The following is a 27,031-nucleotide window of genomic DNA, read 5'->3' as shown; positions in this document are numbered from 1 at the left end:
TTGGAAGGTTGTAGATAATCAATTTCCGTTGTACAAGGCGAAATCGGAGCTTTCTGATACAAGCCAATCTGCACAAGTTGAGATATTGATTTGATGATCTAGGGACTTGCATTTTCTCCAGTTCAGTTCAGATGGGCTATATCTATTGAATAAATGTAGCAGATGTTCAAAAATGATATTATCTGCATACCCTGTTTAGGGTTGTCACTTCCGGATATGAAACACGATTTGTAGAGGCTGATTCCAAGAGCTGCAGTTATTCAATTTTTGTGCTCCAAATGTCTCGTTAAATTCGATTCGAGGATAACTAGTGTGTTAGAAGTGTTTCATGGAAAAATATGTGAATTGTCATAAGGAATCTCCTGTTTTAATTAAAGAACTTGATGAAGTTGTGGAATTTGTTGGTTATGGATTTGTATTTCGGAGTAGTTTAGGTTATCGAATGTAACTGCAACATCTAACTTTTTTTTTGTTTTGTTCGCCATTCTTGGACCTCACGGGCAACAATAAATGGTAACTACTCTTTCTGGAAGTTTTATGAGTTGTTTTCTCCATCTTTTGGTATTTTTGTGCAATTATGGTTAAGCTTAATTGCTCTGTTTTCTGCTTTGCTTATACTTCAATCTGCAAATTCAGTTTACTGTCATGTGAAACTCAATTTTTAACAGTTCCGATCTTTAAAAAGCGGCATTAGTTAACATTTATTGATAAGCAGGGATTTGAATTTGCTCTAGTTGAGGTTAGAAACTAGTTCATTTCAAATGAGCTCTCTTTTTTATCTGCCCATCTTGAATGTAATTCTAATGTAGCAGATGTTTTGTTGAATTCTGGAAATGATAGTATCTGCATAGCTCACAAATTGAGGCTTAATTCATTATCAACTTCAGAATACCTTATCCCTAATATTTATCATTGATTTCTCTGTTGTTCATTATGGGAACTTGCTTCAGTGCTAGTGACAGATAAACCGATACAGAGATATGGAAAATAGAAGATGAGAAGTTAGATGAGGCAATAAATATATATGTTCACGGCCATTGTTGAGTGATGTCCACGGCCAACAAGATGAAGCAAATATGTTCTTCAGTGCTTGTATGATGGGCTTCTTCCTTCCATCGGGGAGGATCAATTGGTACGATAGTATCGCATAACTTTTTAACTTTTGTTCATTGTATTCATTTTAGTATGTGACAAATTTTGATATTGAGTTGAATTGAGAAAAGTTATGAACATTGTTATTGAGACGAGGCTGGAATTTGTCATATCATTGATTGAAGAATATGTTTATTCCAGGAGCTGCAAGGGTCTGGTTTAACACTACACTTCCCATTTGCTAATTTTCTATGCAATATAGCAAGCAGATGGTTTTGTTATCTTATGTTTATTTTGCAGTCACTGCATTTTCTTTATCATTGATGGAAAGCTCATGTACATATGTTTTAATTAAATGCATTTCTAGAGATTTTGAGGAATTGAATATCGGAATATCCGAATAACCATCTTGATTGTATTGCATTTAGAACTGATTGAATATTCCACGGGCTATCTACCGGATCTCACGGGATATCTACCGGAATTTCAAGTTGAGTGGTAGTCCACTTGAGATGTTGAGGCTCGATGGCACAAATTTGGTTATGGGGGCTAATCCCATTTTTAGTCTATTTTTGGCCTACTAAATCTTCAAATTCTTTATCTGAAATTCAACAATCTTAGGGGCTCCTCAAAAATTGATACATTTCTCCAGTCGAAATATCTTTCTGAACTTCAATTATCAGGCAATCTTGTCTCTTGTTAGTAGCCTACATATCAATCTTGTCTCAGAGAGTTCCCAAGTTTTTAGAGCTTGCAGATTACAACATTAAGGAATATGTTCCCAACTGGAAAGCCTACTTATCTGGGTTTGTCCAACAATTCTTTAACTGCTTTGTCTGCCAATTCTTAAATGAAGTTCGATTCTATTCTATTGCAAACTGATCGGAAATTTCATAGTAACGTACACTTTCATCATTGCGGAAGATGTTATTGAGAGAAAAAGAAGAGACTATAAAGGGAATATTGAAAAAACATTTATTTTTAATCATTTTATAATGTTTTCAAAACAGCAAATTTATAAAAACACAAGATCACGTCATTGAAGACCACATAACCGATATAAATAAAAATCATAATAAAAAACTCTTAACTAAGGTATAAAAACTAATCTTGAACAAGCTTATTATTAGGAACCACATGTGTTGGAGATGAGCATGGAAGAGAATTATTGGTATCTATTAATGTAGTAACCTTCAACAATACATGGAAAATTCGGTACCATTCGCATCCTTAAATTGATGGCAGGTCATATTACAGAATTCATGCAAAAATAGAAAATCATTACAAAAATCAGTAATTAGTGATTTTAATATGTAACTTAATAAACTACTGATATCCTTGAATTGCAGCGTTGTCATCCGATGGAATTACTGATTCATCTCCAAAGTTATTGCATGGTCTCCAATCAAAAGTTGTGTCCAACAGAGTTCCAACATCTACATCATCACTCAGCGGATTGCGTTGGACAACTGAATGTTGCAATAATTTCCAAACTTCTGATTCCGTTGCATTTTCCTGTTGATTTCCAATTTCTTCAATAGCACCTAAAATCGCAATACACAATATATATTAGATAACTACTGGAGATATATATTACTAAAGTGAATCAAATAGCAATAATGTGTTTCATAAAAATGACAGACATATTAATCTATCACCCGATTAAGTTGTAGAAATTAACCTTGGTTACTGAAATTGAATTGGACATTCACATCATCACTCAAGGATTGCACTGGGAAGCTGAAAGTTGCAATGATCTGCAAGCTTCTGGTGGATTTGCTTCTTGTTGGTTTCCAATTTCTTCAATCGCACCAGAAATCGCAATACACAAGATTAAATAACTACTTGAAGATGTATATTCACAATACTTATATGTTTCCTAAAATGAATGAAATAACACATTACACAAGATCACGTAACTACTTGAAGATATCTATATATTAATTCAAATATATATATATTTTTGGTAAAATGAATGGAACAACAATTGATTCTTAAAAATGACTGAAATAATAGAAATGTACATTGGTTAGCCGAACCGAATTGGACAGAATTGCAAGCCCTTTTACTTTGCAGGCTGCGCTTCTTGGTTGCATTTGTAGCCGGTTCAACAATATTATCGAGTTGTTTGTTTCGGATAGCGCAGAGAACATAGGCATCGTTCTTTTTAGTGCTTGAATACTAGTGCATTATCCAATGACCGTTATCTCCAGCATCATTGGGAAATTCAAAAATCAGCAATTTTTTGAACCAAAGTAACAGCCCGTGACGATCTTCAACGGGTTTAGCAGCATTCTGTCCGCTCCAGGTGCCGCATCCAGCAGTCTTTTTAGCCATTTTACTTTTATTAGTCTTCCTCTTCAACTCGACAAAGACATAATGCATCTGTTGCACATCTTTATCGAAAAGCAGCCATGGCTCTTTGTCTGCGTAAACATCGGCAACTTGGATAGGGTAAAAAGGAGACAAGTTTTCCCTTTGAGAAAGAAATAGTCCGAGAAGTTCTTCATCAGTGGGACTGAATTGAAACCCAGTAGGAACAGAGCTAGCGTAGAGTTCGGGGGACTGGAGCCCTTCGGCTCTCGCTCCTTATAGCTCCTTCTAATATTGTTTTATATTTACATTTCGTAGTGTTATTTTGCTGAGAGGGTGAGCCTTGGCGCAACGGTAAACGTTGTTGTCGTGTGACCAAGAGATTACGGGTTCGAGTCTTAGGAGCGGCCTCTTGCCAAATAAATTGGCAAGGGAAGGCTTGCCCCCAGTGTTATTTTGCTGTGTTGAGACAGACGCTCATGAAGGGCCATCATCCCAACAGCTTCTTTGCTTCTATCTGATCCTGCTGCTGAGCCAACCATATCTCTAGTAGTATATATCATCAGTATATGCAGAAACATACAGGATTAAAATTAGCCCAACTATATTTTGCAGAGACAATTTCAAACAAGAAACTGTGAAATTCCAGATTTAAAACACATTTTTCACCATTTGGAACTGAAGATCTCCTGATATGATTACTGGAGATTTTGTAAATACAACTGATTTTTAAGTATCAATTTTGTAATTTTCTGACATTGAACATCAACATATTACAGAATTCATGCCAAATTAGGAAATCAGTACAAAAATCAGTAATTTAAGACTAATTAAACGCTTTAAGCTGAAACATAGACAAATGAATAAAAAGTTAGATTTTATATAACACCAAATAAATGTAATCCTACTACAAACCAAGTTAATTATCGCAAATTACAATTGAATTGATTAATTCTACTGTGCAATTTAATAAACTGTTGATATCCTTGAATTGCAACGTTGTCGTCCAACGGAATTGATGATTCATCCCCAAAATTATCGCATGGTCTCCAATCAATAGTTGTGTCCAACAGAGTTCCAACATCTACATCATTACTCAACGGATTGCATGGGACAACTGAATGTTGCAATAATCTCCAAAGTTCTGATTCCGTTAATTCTGTTGCATTTGCTACTTGTTGATTTCCAATTTCTTCAGTAGCACCTAAAATTTCAATACGCAAGATTAGATAACTACTGAAGATATATACATATTCCTAAAGTGAATGAAATAGCAATTATGAATTTCATAAAAATGACAGAAATATTAATTGATAAACACCTGACTAAGTTGTAGAAATTAACCTTGGTTACGGAAATTGAACTGGACATCCACATCACCACTCAAGGGATTGGATTGGGCAGTTGAAGGTTGCAATGATCTGCAAGCTTCTGTGTCTGTTAGATTTTCTTTTTGTTGATTTCCAATTTCTTCAATCGCACCTGAAATCGCAATACACAATATTAAATAACCACTTGAAGATGTATATTCACAATACTTATATGTTTCCTAAAGTGTATGAAATAGCAATAATGAGTTTCATAAAAATGACAGAAATATTAATGGATGGACACACGATTAAGTTATAGAAATTAACCTTGGTTACTCAAATTGAATCGGATATCCAGATCACCACTCAAGAGATTGGATTGGGCAGCTGAATTTTGCAATAACCTACGAGCTTCCGTTGGATTTGCTTCTTGTTGATTTCCAATTTTTTCAATGGCACCTAAAAATGTTATACACTAGATTAGATAACTACATATCTTCATACTGATATATATGTTTGGTAAAATGAATGTAACAACAATAAAGTGATTTTTAAAAATGACTGAAATAATAGAAATGTACCTTGGTTAGTGGAACCGAATTGGACAGAATTGCAAGCCCTTTTAGCCATTTTACTTTTAATAGTCTTCCTCTTTAACTCGACAAAGACATAATGTATCTGTTGCACATCTTTATCGAAAAGCAGCCATGGCTCTTTGTCAGCGTAAACATCGGCAACTTGGATAGGGTAAAAAGGGGGCAAGTTTTCCCTTTGAGAAAGAAATAGTCCGAGAAGTTCTTCATCAGTGGGACTGAATTGAAACCCAACAGGAAGAGCAATATTGTTTGTCATTCTTCAATCTTTGTGTATTTGATTATTCTGCAGCACATAAATAAAATGTCGGCCAACTATGTTTACATATTTTAGTCTCTAAAATTAATAGTTTTAAGGGTTCTTTAGAATTAAAAGTCCGACGGAAGGAAAGAACTTCAGCGGCTATACAGTAGAGATGAAGATGTAAATTACTCTTTTCAAAAAAAAAAAGATGTAAATTACTAATTAAAGAATAAATAAATGTTATGAACACTAAACTAGTTTGTTTGTGACGTAGGTAATTAGGAAACTAATTAATTCTATTTTATCTCAACTTCATCACTACCTAATAAGGAAATTTAATACCAAAATAATAGACGTGATTATTAACTGTTTAGTAAAAAGTTTTAATTTATTAATTTTCACATTTTTACATAACATACTTTTTGGTTCCTTATTTTAAAAAAACACGTTATAAGATCTATATTTTTGTCACCATCAATTATTGGTCATTTTATTTATCTTTTTAAAATTTTTAACCAAACATATCATAGCTTTCGGACAACCATAAGGTTACCGATGACAAATTATAGGGATTTTATTATGTTTTTTTTTTTAAAAAAAAAACGGAACTAAATAGTGTGTTAGTAAAAAGAGAGGACTAATAAATTATTTACCTTTTTTTTAAAGAGTACTAATAAATTATTTACTTTTTTTTTAAAGAGAAATAAAACTTGTGGTTATACCTGTTTTCGATTGCACCATTGTGGTTTAAAAATTTACAAATTGGTACCTTGAAGTTCATTCCGTTATGTGAAATTGACTAACGGTGTTAAAAGTGAAAGGAAAAAAAGTTAATTTAGTCCTTATATTTATTTATTTTATAAATTAACCCCATTATTATCTAATTATTACAAATAAACCTCAAAATAGAAAAATAAAAATCATTCCCACCATTTTCTCTATCTCTCCTTAATGTTTTTAGATCAGTTTGAACAGAACATTCAACAGCAGCACAGACAAGATCATACGCAATTCGATTATCATCTCTCTACAAGTTTCTACCAGAACAAACTGGAAAATTTAATATGCCAAACCACCGCGAAAAAACCCAGCAAAGCACCATGAAAGCAAAATTCCTAAAAGCGGACAATGTTCAGATCAGCCGAACCACCAAGCAAGGCATCCCAGAAAAATTACGAATTGGAAAAACAAAATTAATGAACTGAAATCGGAAACCATAAAAACATTGAAAAGAAATAACAGTAGAACCAGCAGACGCATGATACAACTTAAGCATCAAATAGAAGAGCAAGAAGTGTCAACATAACTCTAAAACAGTAACAGTAGAACCAGAAACTTAAGCATAATACAACTTAAGCATCAAACAGAAGAGCAAGAAACAGTAACAGTAGAACCAGAAACTCGTACAGCCAATAAGAGCAAGAAGTATCAGATGAAATCACATGGCATTGCTCAATTGGTTTTTGAAAACAAGTTCATATATAAGTGGGGAGGAGGAGAGTACCTGGGGAGCGATCGTTCTCGATTGTGGGGGGGAAGAAATTCCCTTCTCTTTCTCTTGCTTCAGCGATCGATAGCTTGATTGGATGAAGAGTGGGGCTGGGTTAGAAAAGATTGATATAAACAGAGAGAACAATTAAGAGTGAACAGAGAAGATGGTGCAATTGATTTTTATTTTTTATTTTGGAGTTTGTTTGTGATAATTAGATAATAATGGGGTTAATTTATAAAATAAATAAATATAAGGATTAAATTCATTCTTTTCCCTTTGACTTTTAACACCGTTAATCAATTTGGTAGGTGTTTGCTAACGGAATGAACCTCAAGGTACCAAGTTGTAAACTTTTAAACCACAAAGGTGCTGATCGAAAACATGTGTAACCACAAAGGTTTATTTTGTACTTTTCCCTTAAATTTATAACTAATTTCAAATTTTAAGGATTGATTAACTGATAATATATTTTTACATATTTGTTTTCTGAAATTTAATAACTTTAAGGATTCTTTGGAATTAAAAATAACAGGTTTAATCCTTAACTTCATTTTGTGAAGGTTTTCTTAGCTAAATGGCCAGTGAATATGGGTCAATATATAGTATAATGGTGAAGCTCTTAGCCTAGTGGTTGAGAGCTTACCTATAATTAGACCTGACTATGAGCCTGCCCAAACCAGTGTTCATTGGATTGGATTTGGACAATGAAAATTGATCTTAAGTCCAATCCAATCCAGACCTGCTAAAGCTCGCCTATATTTTGGACGGGTTTGAGATTGATAAAAGGGTCAAATACATGAATATCATAATTAAGTATAAAATTACAATTAAGTCATATCAATAAATTTAATTCTTAATATGTCATTATTCTCTCTATATTATGATTTTACACCATAATTTAAGAAATCGAGATTGTAATTCATAAATCATAAACCATAGAAAATATATTCTAGACTTCTAATTTATAAATTCTAATCCTTAAAATATATTAAGAGTAATGATTTTACTAGTTTGATATAATCCAAAATTATGACTTGATATAGTTGTAAATAATTTTTAAAAGATGAATTTCCGTGTAATTTTCCCTTGATAAAAATAGCACGGACCGGTCCAGTCCGGCCCGTCTATTTATATTAATTAATAAATTAATAAATTTATATATTAAATAGTTACTTTAGGTATAAATTTTATTTTATTTAATTAAAAGTTATGTATATATTTTTAGGTGGGTTTATATGGGCTGATTTAGGATTTGATGATTAAGCCCGAGCCCAGCCCGGCCCGAAACCGCATAAATTAATAGTGGGCTGGATTAGATGTTTTTATCTAAAAACCTATTAGGCCCAGTCCGAGCCCAATCCATTGACAGATCTAACATGATTGGGAGGTCATAGGTTCGAATCACATGACGTGAGATGAGAATTTTCCTTTATTATTTAATATAAATGCATTGCGCACATTTTTTTAATATGGCCAATATATACAATTTCAGAAGCTTAATTTTCAAAAGCCTAAAAGTTCATGGTTTTATTATATGTTTTGACATTATTTACTTATTCATCTTATTTTTTTTTAAAGATAATCAATAAATAAATGTTTTATTGTTTGCTAAATTTTGAATTTCCAGCATCATTCTGAAATTCAAAAAACCAACAATTTGTTGAGCTCAACTAACAGTCCTCGATTATAAACATCCTTCCTAGCGTACCGTTTCATTGGAAAAACTTAGGAAAATTCCTATCTAAAGCCAATCAACCTTAGTTTCTTTAAATTCAAGGACAATTCACAGTCAAAAAGATATCGTTGATGCATGCATTATATACGACACATCGTCACTAACCCTTCTATAACAAAACCAGTCAACTTTATTGTTTCTAAAAATAAAAGTTGATTATAGTAACACATCACGAAGTGTAAGTATAGTAGAGAGAGAAGGTCTCCCTTCTCTCTACGGATTCCATCTTTCTGCCTCACCTTTCCTTCATCAGCCACCATCAGCCGCCTCCCCCCTCCCCCCATTTTTCTTCTCCTCCTCCTTTTTCGGCCAAATATCAGTTTTCCCCTCCTTTTCTTTTTCTTCCGACTACTCCCAGCAAGGTTCAAGTTACTTCTATCTAGTTGAGGAGGAAGAAGGAAGTCTTCCTTCTTCCTCCTCCCCTGTTTTTTCTGTCTTTTCCTTCTAGTGTAGTATTTGTGTTTTCTGTTGGCTTCCGTTTGAAGTGCATCTGTGGGTTAAGATCTTTGCTTTTGTAGCTTTTTCTGTCGTAGCAAGTGCAGAAAAGGTAGATCTTATCCGTAGATCACTGGATCTACGGAATTGCAAAAGAAGGGACGTAGATCCGAAGTTTCAGAATGGTTCAAAGGTTAAAGATTGGACTACAGTTGCTCCGCTGCGAATCTGGGGTTACGATAAATATATGATTCAGTGGTTTTCTATGTTAGTTGTACCTTTAATGGTCTGTTTTGCTATTTTTAATCTTTTCTTTGCCCGTGTGGATCATGAATTAGGCTTAGCCTATATATATGTGAGGTTTTACTCCTTACTCTTGTACCAACAATCTTATTATCTAATGAAATTTTAGCTTTCCCATCAAAAAAAATAAAATAAAAGTTGATTGGCTCTCATATTTAGAAAATGGACATTCCTCACCATGATTGTAGCCAAATTTTACGTCTAGTTAGAATCAGCAAGCATGAATAGTTTAACTTAACTTTAATATTTTTTTTGGAGAGTTGAATTAATTATTTTAAATAGCCAACTTAGCTAGCTTTTTCTCTTCTTTAGGTTCCTCTAAATTTATTTTTTATTGGAAGGGTGGAAGAAGATAATGATAAAATTAGATATAGGTGATTTGATCGAAGATCCAATATTTCAGTTTATGGACAAATATGATCTGATGGCAGTTCGGTAATTTTTACGAAGTTCCCAGGTTTCGGATTTTTGCATTTTTATACTCTATTTTGATTGAAAACGAACCAACGATCAAAACTCACACCCTCGTCGTGTTTTTTTCTTTTACAATTCAATAGTCAAATAATATCATTTTCTGTCAGATAGGGGCAAATTTTTATTTTTATTTTTGTAAGCCCACGCCCATAGTTATTAAAGGCGCAAGGCGCACTAAGGCGCAAGGGGGTCCTGGAGCACCCTGAACTTGGCACGTTTTGCCTATTGGCACCATGAACTTTTAAAATAACCTATCACACACCTATAGTTGGTTTTAAAAACCTATTGCACACCTATAGTTGGCTTTAAAAACTTATTGCACCCCTATAGTTGGCTCATTCGGACCTCCTACACACAAAATCGTAGATCTTTCGTCTTTAACGAACGAGATGGTTATTTTAAAAGTTAGGAGGTAGGTGTGCAATAGGTTTGTAAAGGCAACTATAGGTGTGTGATAGGTTATTTTAAAAGTTCAGGGTGCTATTAGGAAAAACTTGCCAAGTTTAGGTGTGTATATATGCATTAAGCCAAAGTTAGGAGGTAGTTAGTGGTGGCTAGTGGAAGTTAAGGGAAGTTAGGAGGTAATTGATGGTGGTTAATGGAAGTTAGGGAAGTTAGTTAGGTGTCAAATTTTGGTGAAAAACTGAGAGAAAATTAAGGAGAAGTGGGTTGATTAATTACACAAATTACCTTTCAAAATACTATAAATAGACTCTCCATTCTTTATAATAACACACAAAACCCTCTCTCAAAACTCCAATACTTAAATCCTAGTTTTTGTTCTTTATTCTTCAAGTTCTTAGTTCACTTTTCCTTTTTCTAGCTTGCTTTAGCTTTAAGTTCTAATAGCCTCTTTTGAAGTTTTTTCAATTCAATTTAGCGTTCTCAAGCCTTTAGTTTGCTCAATTCCTTAGCTAGAATTAATTTTGCCAGATTCGTCCAACTATCTTCAAAGACCGTTTCCGTCTATTTAAACTTCGTTTTAGCCTTCGATCCCTTCTAAAAGTTTGTTCCTAACTTCCTAAAATTAAATTTAGCCTTTTTATTCATCCAATTCTATGTTCTTAAGCACTCATACGATCCCCCCGAAGTTGAAGGTCAAATCTGCCCCATTGTTGCCTACCATAAGTCACAAATTGCCAAGATCAATTCCGCTCGTGCCAATCAACCGCGGTGCTCCGAGAACCTCGAACCGACACCAAAATTCAACGTCCAGCCGAGATAGCTATTGTGGCTCCAAGTTTGTCGTTGAATTCCAAATTATTGTTATTTGCATTTCAATTCCTTGTATTTGATTTGCTTTCTCAATTCAATTGGAATTAGCTATATATTTAGTATAAAAAAAATTTCAATCGTAATTAATTTCATTTTTTATACTTACTTTGAACACATGTATTCAAACCTTGATTTATATCAATAAAATACCAATTTTTCACCAAATATTGTGTCAATCTCGCACCTTTAATTTCTTTATTTTACCCGTCTTTAGTTTAATAATCACAATGGCTTAAATAAAATAATTTTATAGTACAGTTTCTATAACGGCGCTAGAGACCCAAGAGGGAATTTTTCAATCCTAACGTGTGGGGGTGTGTCAGCTATTAATATGAACTGGACCTTTAACTATCGGCTTGAGCTTTTAGTTCAAACGGTTCCATGACAAATATATACTCCTAAGTAATATGGTATTTAGAAATTAATTCTAGGTTCCAAGTCCAGATCATGTAAATTGCAGCAAATTAAAGGGTAATTTGCAAATCCTTAGTAAAATACAAAGAACAGAACTATTTATTTCCCTTTGTCTATTTGAGCATTCAATTCTTTCTTATCTATGATCAGCTTTCCTCACCTGGTCGTGCTTCAAACTTTTTGAGGCAGCAAGTAATTATATTGTAATTTGGAATAAAAAGGCTCACCTAATTTCCACCATAAGTCAATTTTTTACCAAAGGGCAGCTAAAAATTTACTGATGTCATCAAATTTCAGTTTAGAAATATTGGGCCAAATAACATGTGCATTCAACACTCAAGCATATAAGGTAAAGGATGTCCAAACCAACCTGGATTTGTTGGATACCAGTCAGATCCTTGCAGAAATCAGAAAGGTGTTGATTGCAAGTTGGCCTCACATATGTTTGGAAACATGCTTCTAGTTGGCCAGTAACACTACTCACGATGACAGATGGAAACTCAATTATCTCCTGTGGATGGGTATTTCTTTCCCTGTCACATGTAGCCTCAAAGTCTATGACCACAAAATACTGAAAATCTTGAAGCTGGAAGTCATATGGGTATCCATGGGAATATATATTGAACGGGGCATTTGCATACTGAAACCGAGAATCAACTGGGAAGGGATGAATATGGCTCTCAAAGCAATTCATTTGGCACTGCTGCACCTTTTGAGAGTCTGGATAAAAGGTTGACCACGAGCCAAAATCATGATGGTAGGTGGGTTTATTGTGATATTCAGGAGGAAGGTCAAGAAATTCACTGCTCACTGAGTGAACTGGTTCCACTACATCTGCAGCTGGATGAGCACTGATTTCTTCTTTAAGCTCTGAAAAGCTATCAATGGAATTCCCATAAGAGAATCCCTTGGTCAGAAGGCATTTTAAGGATGCCTCGCAGCTCCTTTGAAGAGTTTCTGCAGTAAAAGAAGCATCAAATATTAGAAAAAAACGAGTTTATGTTCATCGTCAATAACCATGACTAAATGTACATCTGAACCAAAATGAAATATGTAAGATATGCCTGATATAAAAAGATATCCATTTGGAGGGAATAGACTGAGAGGGAGGTGGAAGACATGCATGTTGTGAGCAATTCTAAACATAGTTATTAAAGGCGCCAGGGTTCCTGGAGCCTTGGCGCGCGCCATAACGAGACGAGGCCACTTACAAAAACAAAAATTAAAAAACTATAGAACTAACATAAAAGTGCAATGAATACTAAATCATGACAATGTTCTTAAGCATGACTAGATTTTAAAATGCAAAATAAACCCCGTGTTAGAAAGCTAAAGTTGAATACTAAATCATGACAATATTCTTAAGCATAAATAGATTTTAAAATGCAAAATGAACCCCATGTTAAAAAACTAAAGTTGAATACTAAATCCTAAGTTCTACTCCTAATCAAAACTCTCCAAATTGATCACTCATGTTGAATTCGAATTCCCCTTGGATGCTTTGTTTCTGTTTGAATTCGTTTTCTGTGGTTTGTTCTATTAAACATCTTCCTATTATAATAATAAGACTATGTCGCTTCCTGTTCTAACTGTCTCTTCCTCTTCTAGTTAAAACGTATAATCTCTCTCTTCCTCTTCTAATTAAAACATACAATCTCTCTCTTCCTTTTTAATATTTGTTTTTTTTTTCTAATCTGAGACCTTCAGAACAATTGTTCTAGATATGTAACTGTCCAAAAAAAAAAACACAAAACTGCCCCTAACTGACCCTATGTCACCAAGGCGTGCCTTGGTGCGCCTTTGGCAACTGCCCCTTGCCCCAGAGACAAATTCTAAATCACCATCTAATCTAAATTTGGGTTTTGTAACGACTACTTGCCCGAGAGCCGACTATGAGCAAAAAGTTTCTAAATTTGCTTAATTTTAAGAATTCCAACTCCAAATTCTCCCACCATTACAAATTTCACTCCGAAGAAAAAAAGTAATTCCATTATAATCAACCGTTCAATCCTTCATCCATATTTTAGGTTTCAGCTGAAAATAAAGTTCTACCAGCAGTCTAAGCATCCAAGCCTAATCAATCACACCACACCACCCACAGAATAACACAGTCTAAAGGAAACCCCAAATAATTTAACCACATAGAAGCTAGTAATGAAGTTCTCCAATCTACATTCACCAAGCTCGCTGTAGCTCGAGAAAAAATTACAATACATTATTATCACAGAGTGTGACCAGCAAAGCAAAAGGAAGGGGGAGACCCAAAATCAAGTACAAATCCGATCGGAGAACAGCAATGTCACACACCACTACTCATAAACCCGATCGGAGACAGTAGGGCACATAAAATTGCGCCAATCAGTCGATCAGATAACGAATTGATACTTGAAATTCGCAAGAATAACTACACAAGAGCAAAAGAAATCACAGCAAAGCAAGACGAACCTTTATTTTCAAGGGCTATCATGATCTTGCGTTAAATAAAGATCCACCAGCGAGTACATCAGATCTTCCTCTGTTATGCCCACCTGAAACCAGCAATTATATATAATCAGATACGACTAGTAACGCATAGAGAGAATTTAACGAAAGAAGGAAGAGAGAGAGAAGACCGACCTGGTGTGATTTGGAGAGGCGAAAGCAAGAGAGCTGTATTCACTACGGATGGCAACCGCAACTCTACCCGCGGGTACCCGATACTAATGGGACTATCCGTAGCTTGTATAAAAGGTATGGGATGGGTATGGGATCAAAACCATTACCCGTTAGGGTAATGGGACGGATATGGGAAGACCCCCAGGATACCCGGTACCCATTACCCGTCTTAAATTTTTTATATATTAATAAATATTATTATGTTTTGGATATAAATGTAAGATTTGAATACTAAACTTTTGTTCTTTAACCATTAAGTGATACCACTAAACTATTTTATTTTTATTGATTAAGGTTAATTTGTTCAATTTTTAAATCGATGATTTATTAAATTTATACTTAGATAAATTTGTAACATTTTTTATTTTATTTCTTAATTCTTAACGGGTAAGGGTACCCGCGAATTAAATGGGAAGGGTATGGGATGCAAAACATATACCCGTTGGGGTAATGGGAAGGGTACGAGTAATTAAAAAATAAAAGGGTAAGGATTTGGGATTGGCACTACCCGCGGGTACCTTACCCGTTGCAATCCCTAGTATTCACATATATGAAGCTACTTTTTATAGTTTTATTATACTCCAATTTATTATTGGGTAAATAATTATAAAGTCTTCATGTTTTTACATAACAAACTAGTAAGTCCATCATATTATTATAAAGTCCTTAAGTTTTGTTTTAATCAACTCTTTAGTCCTTCCATTTGTATTTTTAGATGAAAGTACAAAATTGCCCCTGGTTATATACATAAAAAAAAACTTATATTTTAGTTTTAAATTTAATCTAAATAGTTTTAATGATGTTTTTAAAATATATACACCAAAATTGATATATACTTATGTATACTAATCATAAAAAATATTATTTATTCTCTTAATTTGTTTTAATATAATATTTGAACACTAACATTAATATCACTGTATTATGAATTTTCGATCACTTAAAAAAATTAGATTCTATATATTCATTCATAAAATTTGTTAGAGATAAGTAGATTACTTTTTATAATTTTGTATAGTTTTACTATTTTAATAATTTTTGAAATATTTTTCATTTATTTTTTTAGTCAATAAATTTTACATTACTAAATTAAAGTTCTATAATTATATAAAACTTAATAAATTAATTACTTAATATTGGAGAGATTATGATTATGGAGAAAAAAGAGAAAAAAACATAAAATAGGAAAAATATAATATGCTTATTATTAAAATATAGATTAAAGGGTAATTTTGGTATTTTAAATTTTTTTTAGTATAGTTTGACCATTGACTTAAACATAAGGACTAAAGAATTGACGAAAATAAAAACTGAGGGACTATATAATTATTTTTAAAAACAGAGGAACTAACTAGTGTATTAGGTAAAAAGACAGAGACCTTATAATTATTTACCCTTTATTATTATTAAATCAAATACTAGGAATTTTATAAAACTTCAGTAAATTGATTAATATAACCTTTTCTTTTTTTTTTCAAATTATAAATTACATTATTTTATTTATTAATTAATTTTTTTTCAAGTAATTTTATTTATTTATTAAAAAATAAAATAAGGGAAAAGTATAAAACTTGTGGTTTGAACCATTTTCAAATATAAACTATGTAGTTTAAAAATTTATAAAATGATATCTTGAGTTTCAAACAATTAGCAAAGACAGTTAAAAATACTAACATCTTAAAAAAAAGTGATGATTTATCAATTTTGATCTTTTCAAAAACTTAAATCTTTATTCGGAAGATAGCACAAATAATGGTAGGAAAAAATAAAGCGAGAATCCCTATCCCCTGAGTGAGCCATTTTTTTAGTAGAAACAGGAAAGAAAACAAACCAACACCGAGACAAAAGCTAACCTGGGATCAGCCTAGGAAAGCTAACCCCAACTCTGTCCTCTAAAAGGAGAGAAGAAAGATAGATAGGAGGATCAGAAAGGGTGGAAACACCTAACATCCCCTCGTGCCCAGCCGCCGCCAAGCGATCCGCAATTCGATTTTGTTCTCTGTAGATGTGGCTGAACTCTAAGGACTCAAAGGAGGAGCCAAGACTTCTTATTGCTTTGATAAGGTTCTGGCTACTAAGACAAAAAGCATGATTATTAGAGATCATACTAATAGCCTCCATATTATCAGACTCCACAGCAAGCCTTCTAATACCCAGATTTCTGGCAAGCTTGATTCTAGAAAGAATATCCCAAAGTTCCGCTGAAAAGGATGAGCCCAAACCCAGGTTATGGGTGAATCCAGACAACCAGGCACCTCCCGCGTCCCTGAGCACGCCTCCAGCCGCGATCTTCCCATTGTTGAGACAGGAGCCATCCGTGTTCAACTTAACCACCCCATCCTTCGACCTACACCACCCAACAAGTTGAACCTCTTTATTCTGCGTAGAATTGGCAAGGGGGCCCTGAGTGAGCCATTGCTTCCTCAATTTATTTATTTTTATTTTATTTTTTTGAAAAATTTGCATTTGCATTAAGTAGAACTCAGGTTACACTTATCAGCTAGGCATAAAACATCAATACCTACGTGTACTTCTTCTATTAGAATAATAGGCTCACTAAGAAAACGAGCACATCTAACCAATTCATGTATCACGTTGTTGCCATCCCGCTCTACGTGGGAGAACTTGACCTTTTGGAAATGAATCAAGTTCAGCCTCAAGTCATAAAAAATCATTGACCCTACACCCATTACTTGCCCTTTCCATCTTAGTGCGTCCACTAGAAGCTCGCTATCAGATTCAATAACAATGTTTGGCTAACCTCCATACGAACCAAATGCAGTCCTTTAACTGCAGCCATCACCTCAGCAATTTATATGTTCAATGTGTCAGCCGACCATATAGACGCAACAACCAAGACAGCCCCCCTCTGCATCACAAATCACAACTCCAAACCTTCTATTTTTCCCGTCCATCTAAAAGGCATCTAGGTTAACTTTCAGCAACGAGTCAATTAGAGCATGCATCTTCCATTGGCTGCCGAGCTAGTCGTTAAAGTACCAGCCAATCCCTACTGTCCGCCACAACCCCACTGCTGCACAAGCTTCCACTACGCCTTCAATTCATCAGCCTTCTCGGGGAAGTCCAGCACCACCCTGTTATGTGAACCACATAGTCAAACTCCTCTATATTTACCCATCATCGATACAACAACTAAAATAATCTATTCCAAGAAGCTTTTAATTATCAAAAGATTAAAAAAATTCAAAAATTTCAACAGAAAATCACAAAAAAAAACCCATGGAAATTAGAGAAGAAGAGAGATAATGAAAGAAAGAGAAGAGAATATTAGGTTTGAAAAAAAAAATTGTTGGGCTAGATTGAGGTCAAAGCTATCTATCTACCATACTAATATGAATTTTTGGATGGACTGGGCTAGCCATAACCTCTTCCAATCATAGTATCGGTCTGTCCCTACCTACGATCATATTGATTGGGTTTTCTAAAAGTAGTTATGGTGAACAAAGAGTTTCCTTAATGGAGCTGGCATGTCCTGAAAGTCGTTGATATTAGTAAATTCTACCAATTTTAAACATCATTAATAAAATGTTTTCGGTCATAAATTTTATTATATTCACTGTATAGGTAATTTATATTATCACTCACTAATTAATAACAAATAAAAAATACATGTATATATGATTTTTATTAAGAAAAGTATTCTATAATTAAAATCTAAAATTTTCATCCAACTTAAAAGTATTCTTATCTATAAATCTATTTTGAAATTACAAAAAATATTTTTTTCCTGAATGAACTCATATGTAAATACATGAACACATAAAAAAAAAAAGGATGGCCATATATATTACAAAGGAGGCCATATCATGAATAAAAAGTTAGATTTTATACAACACCAAATAAATGTAATCCTACTACAAACCAAGTTAATTATCGCAAATTACAATTGAATCGATTAATTCAACTATATGCAATTTAATAAACTGTTGATATCCTTGAATTGTAGCGTTGTGGTCCAACGGAATTGATGATTCATCTCCAAAATTATCGTATGGTCTCCAATCAAAAGCTGTGTCCAACAGAGTTCCGACATCTACATCATTACTCAACGAATTGCATGGGACAACTAACTGTTGCAATAATCTCAAAAGTTCTGATTCCATTAATTCTGTTGCATTTGCTTCTTGTTGATTTCCAATTTCTTCAATAGGACCTAAAATCGTAATACACAATATATATTAGATAACTACTGAAGATATATATATATATTCCCTAAAGTGAATGAAATAGTAATAATGAATTTCATAAAAATGACTGAAATATTAATTGATAGATACACGACTAAGTTGTAGAAATTAACCTTGGTTACAGAAATTGAACTGGATATCCACATCACCACTCAAGGGATTGGATTGGGCAGTTGAAGGTTGCAATGATCTGCAAGCTTATGTTTCGGTTAGATTTTCTTTTTGTTGATTTCCAATTTCTTCAATCGCACCTGAAATCGCAATACACAAGATTACATAACCACTTGAAGATGTATATTCACAATACTTGTATGTTTCCTAAAGTGTATGAAATAGTAATAATGAGTTTCATAAAAATGACAGAAATATTAATCGATAGACACATGATTAAGTTATAGAAATTAACCTTGGTTACTCAAATTGAATCGGACATCCACATCACCACTCAAGGGATTGGATTGGACAGCTGAATTTTGCAATAATCTACAAGCTTCCGTTGGATTTGCTTTTTGTTGATTTCCAATTTCTTCAATCGCACCTGAAAAAATGCAATACTCAAGATTAGATAACTACGTGAAGATTTATATGTTTTTGTTAAAATGAACAGAATAGCAATAAAGAGATTCTTAAAAATGACGGGATAATAGAAATGTACCTTGGTTAGTGGAACCTAATTGGACAGAATTGCAAGTCCTTTTACTCGGATGAATTTCTCCATGCTTTTGCAGGCTGCACTTCTTGGTTGCATTTGTAGCCGGTTCAACAATATTAGCGAGTTGTTTGTTTCTGATAGCGCAGAGAACATAGGCATCGTTGTTTTTAGTGCTTGAATATTCATGCATTATCCAATGACCATTATCTCCAGCATCATTAGGAAATTCAAAAATCAGCAATTTCTTGAACCCAAGTAACAGCCCGTGACGATCTTCAATGGGTTTGGCAGCATTCTGTCCGCTCCAGGTGCCACATCCAGCAGTCCTTTTAGCCATTTTACTTTTATTAGTCTTCCTCTTCAACTCGACAAAGACATAATGTATCTGTTGCACATCTTTATCGAAAAGCAGCCATGGCTCTTTGTCGGTGTAAACATCGGCAACTTGGATTGGGTAAAAAGGAGTCAAGTTTTCCCTTTGAGAAAGACATACTCGGAGAAGTTCTTCATCAATGGGACTGAATTGAAACCCAACAGGAAGAGTAATATTGTTTATCATTCTTCAATCTTTATGTATTTGATTTTTCTACAGCATATAAATAAAATGTCGGCCAACTATGTTTACATATTTTAGTCTCTAAAATTAATAGTTTTCTGCAGCACATAATTTATAGGGTAAAGTTCAAATAAAACCTCTGTGGTTTCACTTTTTTTCAGATAAAGGACTGTGATTTACTTTTTGTCAAAACAAGGATTGAAGTTTCAAACTTGGATTAATGCTATGAAAACCATCTTTAACGACCTGAAAATGAAAATTTTCAAGAATTAAAATTGTTCAATGTCATATTTTCTATGGAACTACATTTTCGATTTTCGAAAATCATCTTTTTTGGAACTTTCTCTCTCTAAACACTAATTTTCTCTCTCTTTACCAAACATCATCTAAACAATCTCAAAATAAAAAAGTTGAAGAATTAAAGTTGCTTAGAATATTAGTAGTTCTTAAAATATGTCATTTTTGAAGTCGTCAAAGGTGATTTTAATAGTATCAATCGAAAAAGTCCTTATTTTGTTAAAGTTATAAACCTCAATCCTCGTTTTGACAAAAAGTAAACCACAGTCCTTTATCTGAAAATTAGTGAAACTACAGGGGTTTTATTTGAACTTTATCCTAATTTATATAATCACTGAAATTAATAAGAAATAAAAGAATAAATACTAGTAATAAATAAATAAAGCGGAAGGAAAGAACAGATGAAGATGTAAATTACCACTAAACTAAGTCTTATTTATATATATAAGAAATTAAACAATAAATAAAGAACAGATAAATGTTAATGTAAATTATGAACATTAACTAACCTTTCTTTTGTTTTCTTCTGCGGCTACTGTAAATTATGAACACTAACTAACCCTTATTTATGAACACTAACTAACCCGGGCTCAGACATAAATCAATTATTTATTTTGTGGTGAAACTCTTAGCTCAGTGGTTGAGAGCTTACCTATGTCTTGAAAGGTCATGGGTTCGAATCACATCCGAATCTGGTGGGGATTTTCCTTTCTTTTTTAATGTAAACGCATTGCGCAAATTTAAAAAAAAAAAACTAACCCTGTTTGTGACCTAGCTAATTAGGAAACTAATTAATTACCCTTATTTTTTTTAATTCCATTTTATCTCAACTTCATCACTAATCATTAGCTAGCTAATAAGGAAATTTTGGTAAATGGGCGTGATTATTAACTGTTTAGTAAAAACTTGGAAAAAGTACAAAAATAAATTTTGTGATTATACATGTTTTCGATTACAGGCTTGTGGTTTAAAAATTTATAAAATGGTACCTTGAGGTTCATTCCGTTAGCAAACACGCACTAAATTGACTAATAATATTAAAAATCAAAGGGAAAAGAGTTAATAAATGTTAATGTAAATTATAAACACTAACTAACCCTTCTTTTGTTTTCTCTCTAGCTTCTGCTACTACTATAAATTACCACTAAACTAAACTCACCCTTAAATTTATAACTAATTTCGAAGTTTTAAGGATGGATTAACTGATAATATGTTTTTACATATTTAGTTTCTAGAATTTAATAATTTTAAGGATTCTTCAGAATTAAAAATAGAGTAATTAGTACCAGTGGTCACAAAAGTTTGGACAATTTTTCAAAAATGTCACAAAAGTTTAATTTGTCCTAATAAAATCACTTAAATTTGTTTTTGTCCTAATAAAATCACTTTACACGTTTTTTGATCATTTTTTCATTAGAGTTGTAATTACATGACATCTAATTACATGTCTCAATGACATGTGACATAATAAAAAAAATTAACCAAAAGTTAAGCTAAATAAATAAGAATTGTCAATTAAAATTTTAATAAAAAATTAACCTACGTGGCATATCGATTATCAATTAAAATGTGTAGTTCTATTTTTTAATATGTCATGTGTCATTAATGTGATGTTGAAATGTCATGTGATAATTTCGGCGAAAAGATGACTAAAAAACATTTAAAGTGATTTTATTAGAACAAAAATAAACTTAAGTGATTTTATTGAGACAAATTAAATTTTTGTAATTTTTTGAGAACATTGTACAAACTTTTATAACCACCAATACTAATTACCCATTAAAAATAAGAGGTTTAATCCTGAACTATGAAGGGTTTTCTTAGCTAAATGGTCAATGAATACGGGTCAATGTATACAAGCTCAAAACCATAAAAGTTGAAGGTTTTTATTATATGTTTTTACATTATTTACTTATGACCTAATGCTTCCTCAATCCTCTTAACTTGTCTAAATAGGTCCTTTTACCCCTAACTTATCGAATGTCATATTTACTCCCCTTAACTCCATAAAAGTGGTATTTCTCACCCTTCCATTTTCATTCTCGAAGGTTAGAAATGACTGGGGTAAGGGACGCGCTTGAAGTCTGACTTCTCAATTGTCACGTGTCAAATTCAGTAACTTTTTTTACAACTCAGCAGTTATATTTGAAAAGACGAAAATGACCCTATTATTGAGACTTTTACACTGTCACACCCGACCCTAGACGACCTCAATCGGCATCGGACGTGAAATAGAATGATCATAATCATTCCTACTACATTAGTCATTCAAGGACCTCAACATATATTTACCAACTCCAATATATTACAATTGAAATACCAAAGTTCTAACCATAATTCTAACAATAAGCAGCCAACTTCCAAACCTCGCCTAAACGGTCGGTAACCTTGTCTATATTCTGTGCTTCCTCACCTAAAAACATTAAAACATTTAAAAACGCGAGACAAAAATCTCAGTAAGAAACTATCAGCTATAAAAACCAACTTTACTTAACGTAGCTACATATCTACATTCACTACAAGAAAAAACGCTATTACCGACGGAATCTACCGACATAATTTTTTGTGTCTGAAATACCGACAGAACACCGACAAAAACATTGTGTCGGAAATCAGCTACACTCTCACCTACCCAATTTTAGAACGTGTAGGTGATTATGGGCGGGATTATTCCCGCCTCCATCACCGACATTTATTGTAGGTAATTATAAATGTCGGTGATGCCACCGACAAAGTTACATGTGAACCTACAAAAAAAAGTGTAGGTGAATATAATATTAAATAAAATAATTTTTTTAAACAAAAAATAAAATAAATTAGAGCTACATATCATTAAATAAATAAAAAACAAATTATTAATATAAAATTTTTTTAATTTACAGAAGACTGAACCTATATTTTTAGGTGAACATAATATTTAAAATAAATTACAACTACATATTATGCTTCAAAACAAAAATTACAACTATTGTAATAAAAAATAAATTACTAATATAAAGTGTTATGTTCTTTTAGTTTCCAAAAACCCTAGTTTTCTCGCTTCCTTCCCTATCAAATTTGGAACCTCACCCTCTCTCCTCTCGAGCTTCTCCACCCAAAAGGCGTTGTTTGCCACCAACACCGGCACCGTGCGCCTGTTCTTCCTCTCATCGGTCGTTTCTCCTGCTCTTCCTCTTACTATCATCGTTGTTCTGCTTCTCTCCATCTATGCTGGTCTGACCTTAGAGAGTTATGTCTCGCGCTCGATCTACTCTCTCCAGGTATGGATCTCATCTTTCTCTCCTTTGTGTTTCGTTTTGAGAAACTGAATTTCATGGAGCTTGCTTCTTTTTCCCCAACTAAGCACTTTGCTTTTATAATCGATCTTTAGTTGTAGACAATAGGAGGCATAAAACCTTAGATTTCTCTATACTCTTACCTTAGGAAGATGGATTATGGTCAGATGGCCTTTATTTTATTAAATATATCTTTTCAAGGATACTGATATTGTTGGAAAATTAGTGTAGCATACCCATTTTGCACCTGTTTGGGTTAATAAAGTTTAGCTTTTTAAAGATTAATTAGAAAAAATTTATTTATTTACATATTATTTACTAAGAAACTTAACTTGTAAGAATTTGAATACAATGTAAATGTACTATAGAAGAAATGCTAAATTCAAGAAGATGATTGTATTAACTACATATAGTTGGAGTGATTACTGTTTTTTAAGGAAAACAAAAAAGGATATAGACAAGTTTTATTTGGTGATGTAGAGTGGACCATCAATCTTATCACTTTTCTTCTTTGCTTTTATAATGCAATTCTTGAGTAACCTAATGTTAAATAAAAGCAATTCCATATTTCATATGCTCTGAATTGCAGGTTGATGTGAGGGGGCCATTTCTTGTCAATTTGAACTCTTCCTATCATATTGAATAACTCTCTGATAATTTCATTATTAAGATATTCTAAAGGAAGCAGAAAGGTTGGCTATGTGTTTTAATGTCTTTTATTTTTATCATAAACAGAGGTATGTGGTTACTTATTTATGTTACTCTTCAGAGCTATGTGGACTGCTGGGCTTATTTTGTATATATTGCTAATTGGAGTTCCACCATTTTGGGCTGGTAGGTAACATTTTTCTTTATGCTGGTATACCATGTAGAGCTTTGTTTTTGTTTTTAAGCAGTCATCTAAAACGTTCTCCTTATCGGTTTTCAGAAATGAAGCAAGGAATGTTTGATGCAGTATTAAATGGATATATCGATTTTGACTCAGACCTTTGGCCTATAATATCAAACAGTGGCAATGATCTCATCAGGAAGATGCGTAACTCTCGACCTTCAGAACGATTGACCACTCATCAAGTGTTATGTATGTCTGAAATTTTAAATTTTACTTAGGTTCCGTAGGAATACTAAAGTTTATTTGACAAATTCATATTTCTGTCTGAATAGTTCTGCTTATTCTAGGTTGGTACTTGACCATTTGATGAATTTCATATGCATTGCCACATGTCACTAATGCCCCCTTTCTGATAATTATAGTAACTTGCCTTCCAACCAATTATTCTTCCTTGAGCTAAATGCATATTTCTTGCTTCTTATGCAATTCACTTCCGCTAGATTGTTTTAGTAGTTAATATCATAGTTATAAAAGGTGCGCAAAATGTTCTAGACTGTAGGCATATCGCATGAGAAGCCAAAATGCAGGCCATGTTCAAGAGGTGCTCGCCTAAGTGCACCTTTATGAGCCTAGTGCCTCCCTAGAGGCACAATTTTATGAGGCGGACAATGTTTTTCAGGGTTTCAATTTTCAAGTTAAAAAGTGATGGTTTTAATCTCAACCTTCCCATAGCTTTATCATGGATGGATGAAATCAAATTAGGATAAAAGCATCTTATGAACTTTCACACTTGTGTCTTTCTTGTTATCATGTAATAGCTGAAAGCCTTTCCGAGGAGGAGATTGCTGGTTTGAGAGGATATGGTTCTACGATGAAGGATATAGAAATTTGTGATCTTATGATGCGGTAAGATGTTTGGCATATCAAAATTTTCTTTGTTGATGCATGTGCATGTGTGAACAACTGTGGATTTACTAGGGGTCACCGAGAGTCTGTTGACCCCTGACTTGGTGTAGCTATTTAAGCAGGGATTAGCACACCCAACATCTTATTGTCTGGAAAAATTTGATATGAATGATGCTCATGAGCAAGAAGCTGAAAAGGCCTTATATAGCTTGGTAGGTAAAATAATTCACTGATTAGATTTTTCCAACACCATTATCTTTTTCAAGATATTATGCATTTCAATTTTTTATTTTAGTTCATTAGAATCTCTGAATAGTTTTAAGGATGACTTCTTGCATTTTTGGTGTTGTTGAGATCCTGTTTTATTCTTTTTAGGGGTTTCTTTCATTGCTTAGTTAGAAATTGCGTAAGATCGTTATAGTAAAATGTGGTTTGTTAATCTTGGACATTAGATTCTTCAAGTTTTAGGTTTGTTAATCTTGGACATTAGATTCTTTTTATGGGTTTCTTTCCTTTTCGTGTTAGTGCAGTCTATGATATCGAGTTCGTTGTTTTCGAGGCAATTGCTGGGTATTAATATCTGTATTTTGGATTGTGTTTCAAAGCCGAAGAGCAAGGTCAGCTACAGCTTGTGGAGTGAGAAGATATCGAGGACGAAGAGGACTTGTTTGAAGCCATTGACAAGCTTATGATGCCAAATCAATGCCGTTGAGGTTTATCTATGTTATTGATGTTTCGGTATTAAGATCTGGTAATTTTTTCAGTCATCTCACAAGGAATCAATGCTGGAGACGTAAAAAAGCTTCAAGATGTAGGGATCTATACCTGCAATGGCTTGATGATGCACACAAAAAAGGTATGATGATTTTCAATTTGTTGAAATTCTGCAAGTGTTGATTTCATCTCTGATTGCTGCTGTCTCCATTTTATTATCAGAATTTGACAGGGATCAAAGGATTATCCAAGGCTAAAGTTGATAAGATATGCGAAGCTGCTGAAAAGCTTGTGGTTAGTGCTCAAATTGCTGATGATTGAATCTAGGCTTCAGTGCTAAATTTATACGATACTATAATTAGATTTCCGTGGTTAGGACTTATCTCTTCGCTTTATATTCTCTAACTACTACATATGTCTCTTTTTCTTTCTCAGAATTTTGGTTATATAACAGGAAGTGATGCTCTGATCAAAGTTGTACACTCTCTGTTCTTTTTAATTCAAGGAGAGATAGTATTCGATGCAACGAGTCAAGTTCTCATACAAACAAGAGAAGTAATGCTAGTTTTCAAACCTGTTAAAAGTAGCTAAAATGTCCGATTCTTGTTTATTGTGACAGAGGAAATCCATTATTCGTATCACGACAGGAAGCCAAGCCTTGGATGAACTCTTGGGAGGTAAATCTAAATTGTACTATTAGATGCTCCTGAACGTCAACTCTTGTGCAAATTGCTCGTATTCTATTGATATTATTCTTGTTTTTTAATTTAACAAAGGCGGGATCGAGACTATGTGTATAACAAAAGCATTTGGTCTTTGGTTCAAAAGCTTTTGGTTCAAGATATTGTTAGATATATTAATTATTTTCTTTGAACATGTACATGAAAGTAGTTGTATCTACATGAGTGTAGTTATATAGCTTAGTGATAATATTATGGTTTCTTATTTGTTTCTCATTGTATATCTTTATAGCATCAGCTGAGTGATAATACACATTCTCTTGATTGTAATATAATATATATGAGTCCCCTTCAATCCAAATAAATAAAATAAAAAGAAAATATAAAAATGATTTTCAATATAATTTACAAGTTCCGACCCATTTTCCGACCAATATGTGTTGGTAAATTATTTAAATTAATATTCTAAAAAAATAGATCACCGACACAAATGGGTCGGTGATATTGTCGGAGTGTCCGACGCAAGTCACCTACTAAAAGTAGTCGGCATTTCCGACACAAAACACCAACTGAAAT

The 27,031-nt window shown here is 33.3% G+C and overlaps 2 protein-coding genes across 6 annotated transcripts; one reads left to right on the top strand and one right to left on the bottom strand.

The window, feature by feature from the left end:
- Positions 1-4,263: 4,263 nt before the first annotated feature.
- On the bottom strand, positions 4,264-14,368 carry LOC136223513 (uncharacterized). Of its 5 annotated transcripts, XM_066011547.1 has the most exons (8): positions 14,297-14,368; positions 14,126-14,208; positions 12,051-12,637; positions 7,057-7,129; positions 5,297-5,594; positions 5,043-5,174; positions 4,750-4,887; positions 4,264-4,609 (listed from the first exon to the last, which is right to left on the bottom strand). In XM_066011547.1, exons 5-8 carry the CDS (start codon positions 5,565-5,567, stop codon positions 4,329-4,331), a joined length of 822 nt encoding a protein of 273 aa, XP_065867619.1. In that variant the 5' UTR covers positions 5,568-5,594; positions 7,057-7,129; positions 12,051-12,637; positions 14,126-14,208; positions 14,297-14,368; the 3' UTR covers positions 4,264-4,328. The 5 variants fall into 5 exon arrangements, 4 of the variants coding, with proteins under 4 accessions (XP_065867619.1, XP_065867621.1, XP_065867623.1 ...); XR_010685996.1 differs by lacking the exon at positions 14,297-14,368 and having other exon boundaries at positions 4,727-4,887; positions 14,126-14,282; XM_066011549.1 differs by lacking the exon at positions 14,297-14,368 and having other exon boundaries at positions 7,057-7,151; positions 14,126-14,282.
- An 8,721-nt stretch (positions 14,369-23,089) lies between these two features.
- On the top strand, positions 23,090-26,806 carry LOC136222001 (calcium-dependent protein kinase 6-like). Its single transcript, XM_066009476.1, has 7 exons — positions 23,090-23,308; positions 24,059-24,157; positions 24,252-24,404; positions 24,974-25,061; positions 25,667-25,917; positions 25,998-26,069; positions 26,211-26,806. Exons 2-5 carry the CDS (start codon positions 24,079-24,081, stop codon positions 25,731-25,733), a joined length of 387 nt encoding a protein of 128 aa, XP_065865548.1. The 5' UTR covers positions 23,090-23,308; positions 24,059-24,078; the 3' UTR covers positions 25,734-25,917; positions 25,998-26,069; positions 26,211-26,806.
- Positions 26,807-27,031: the final 225 nt, after the last annotated feature.

The sequence above is a fragment of the Euphorbia lathyris genome, chromosome 3 (assembly GCF_963576675.1).
Source record: "Euphorbia lathyris chromosome 3, ddEupLath1.1, whole genome shotgun sequence".
NCBI classification, from domain to species: domain Eukaryota; kingdom Viridiplantae; phylum Streptophyta; class Magnoliopsida; order Malpighiales; family Euphorbiaceae; genus Euphorbia; species Euphorbia lathyris.
This window is presented reverse-complemented; position numbering and strand designations above follow the sequence as displayed.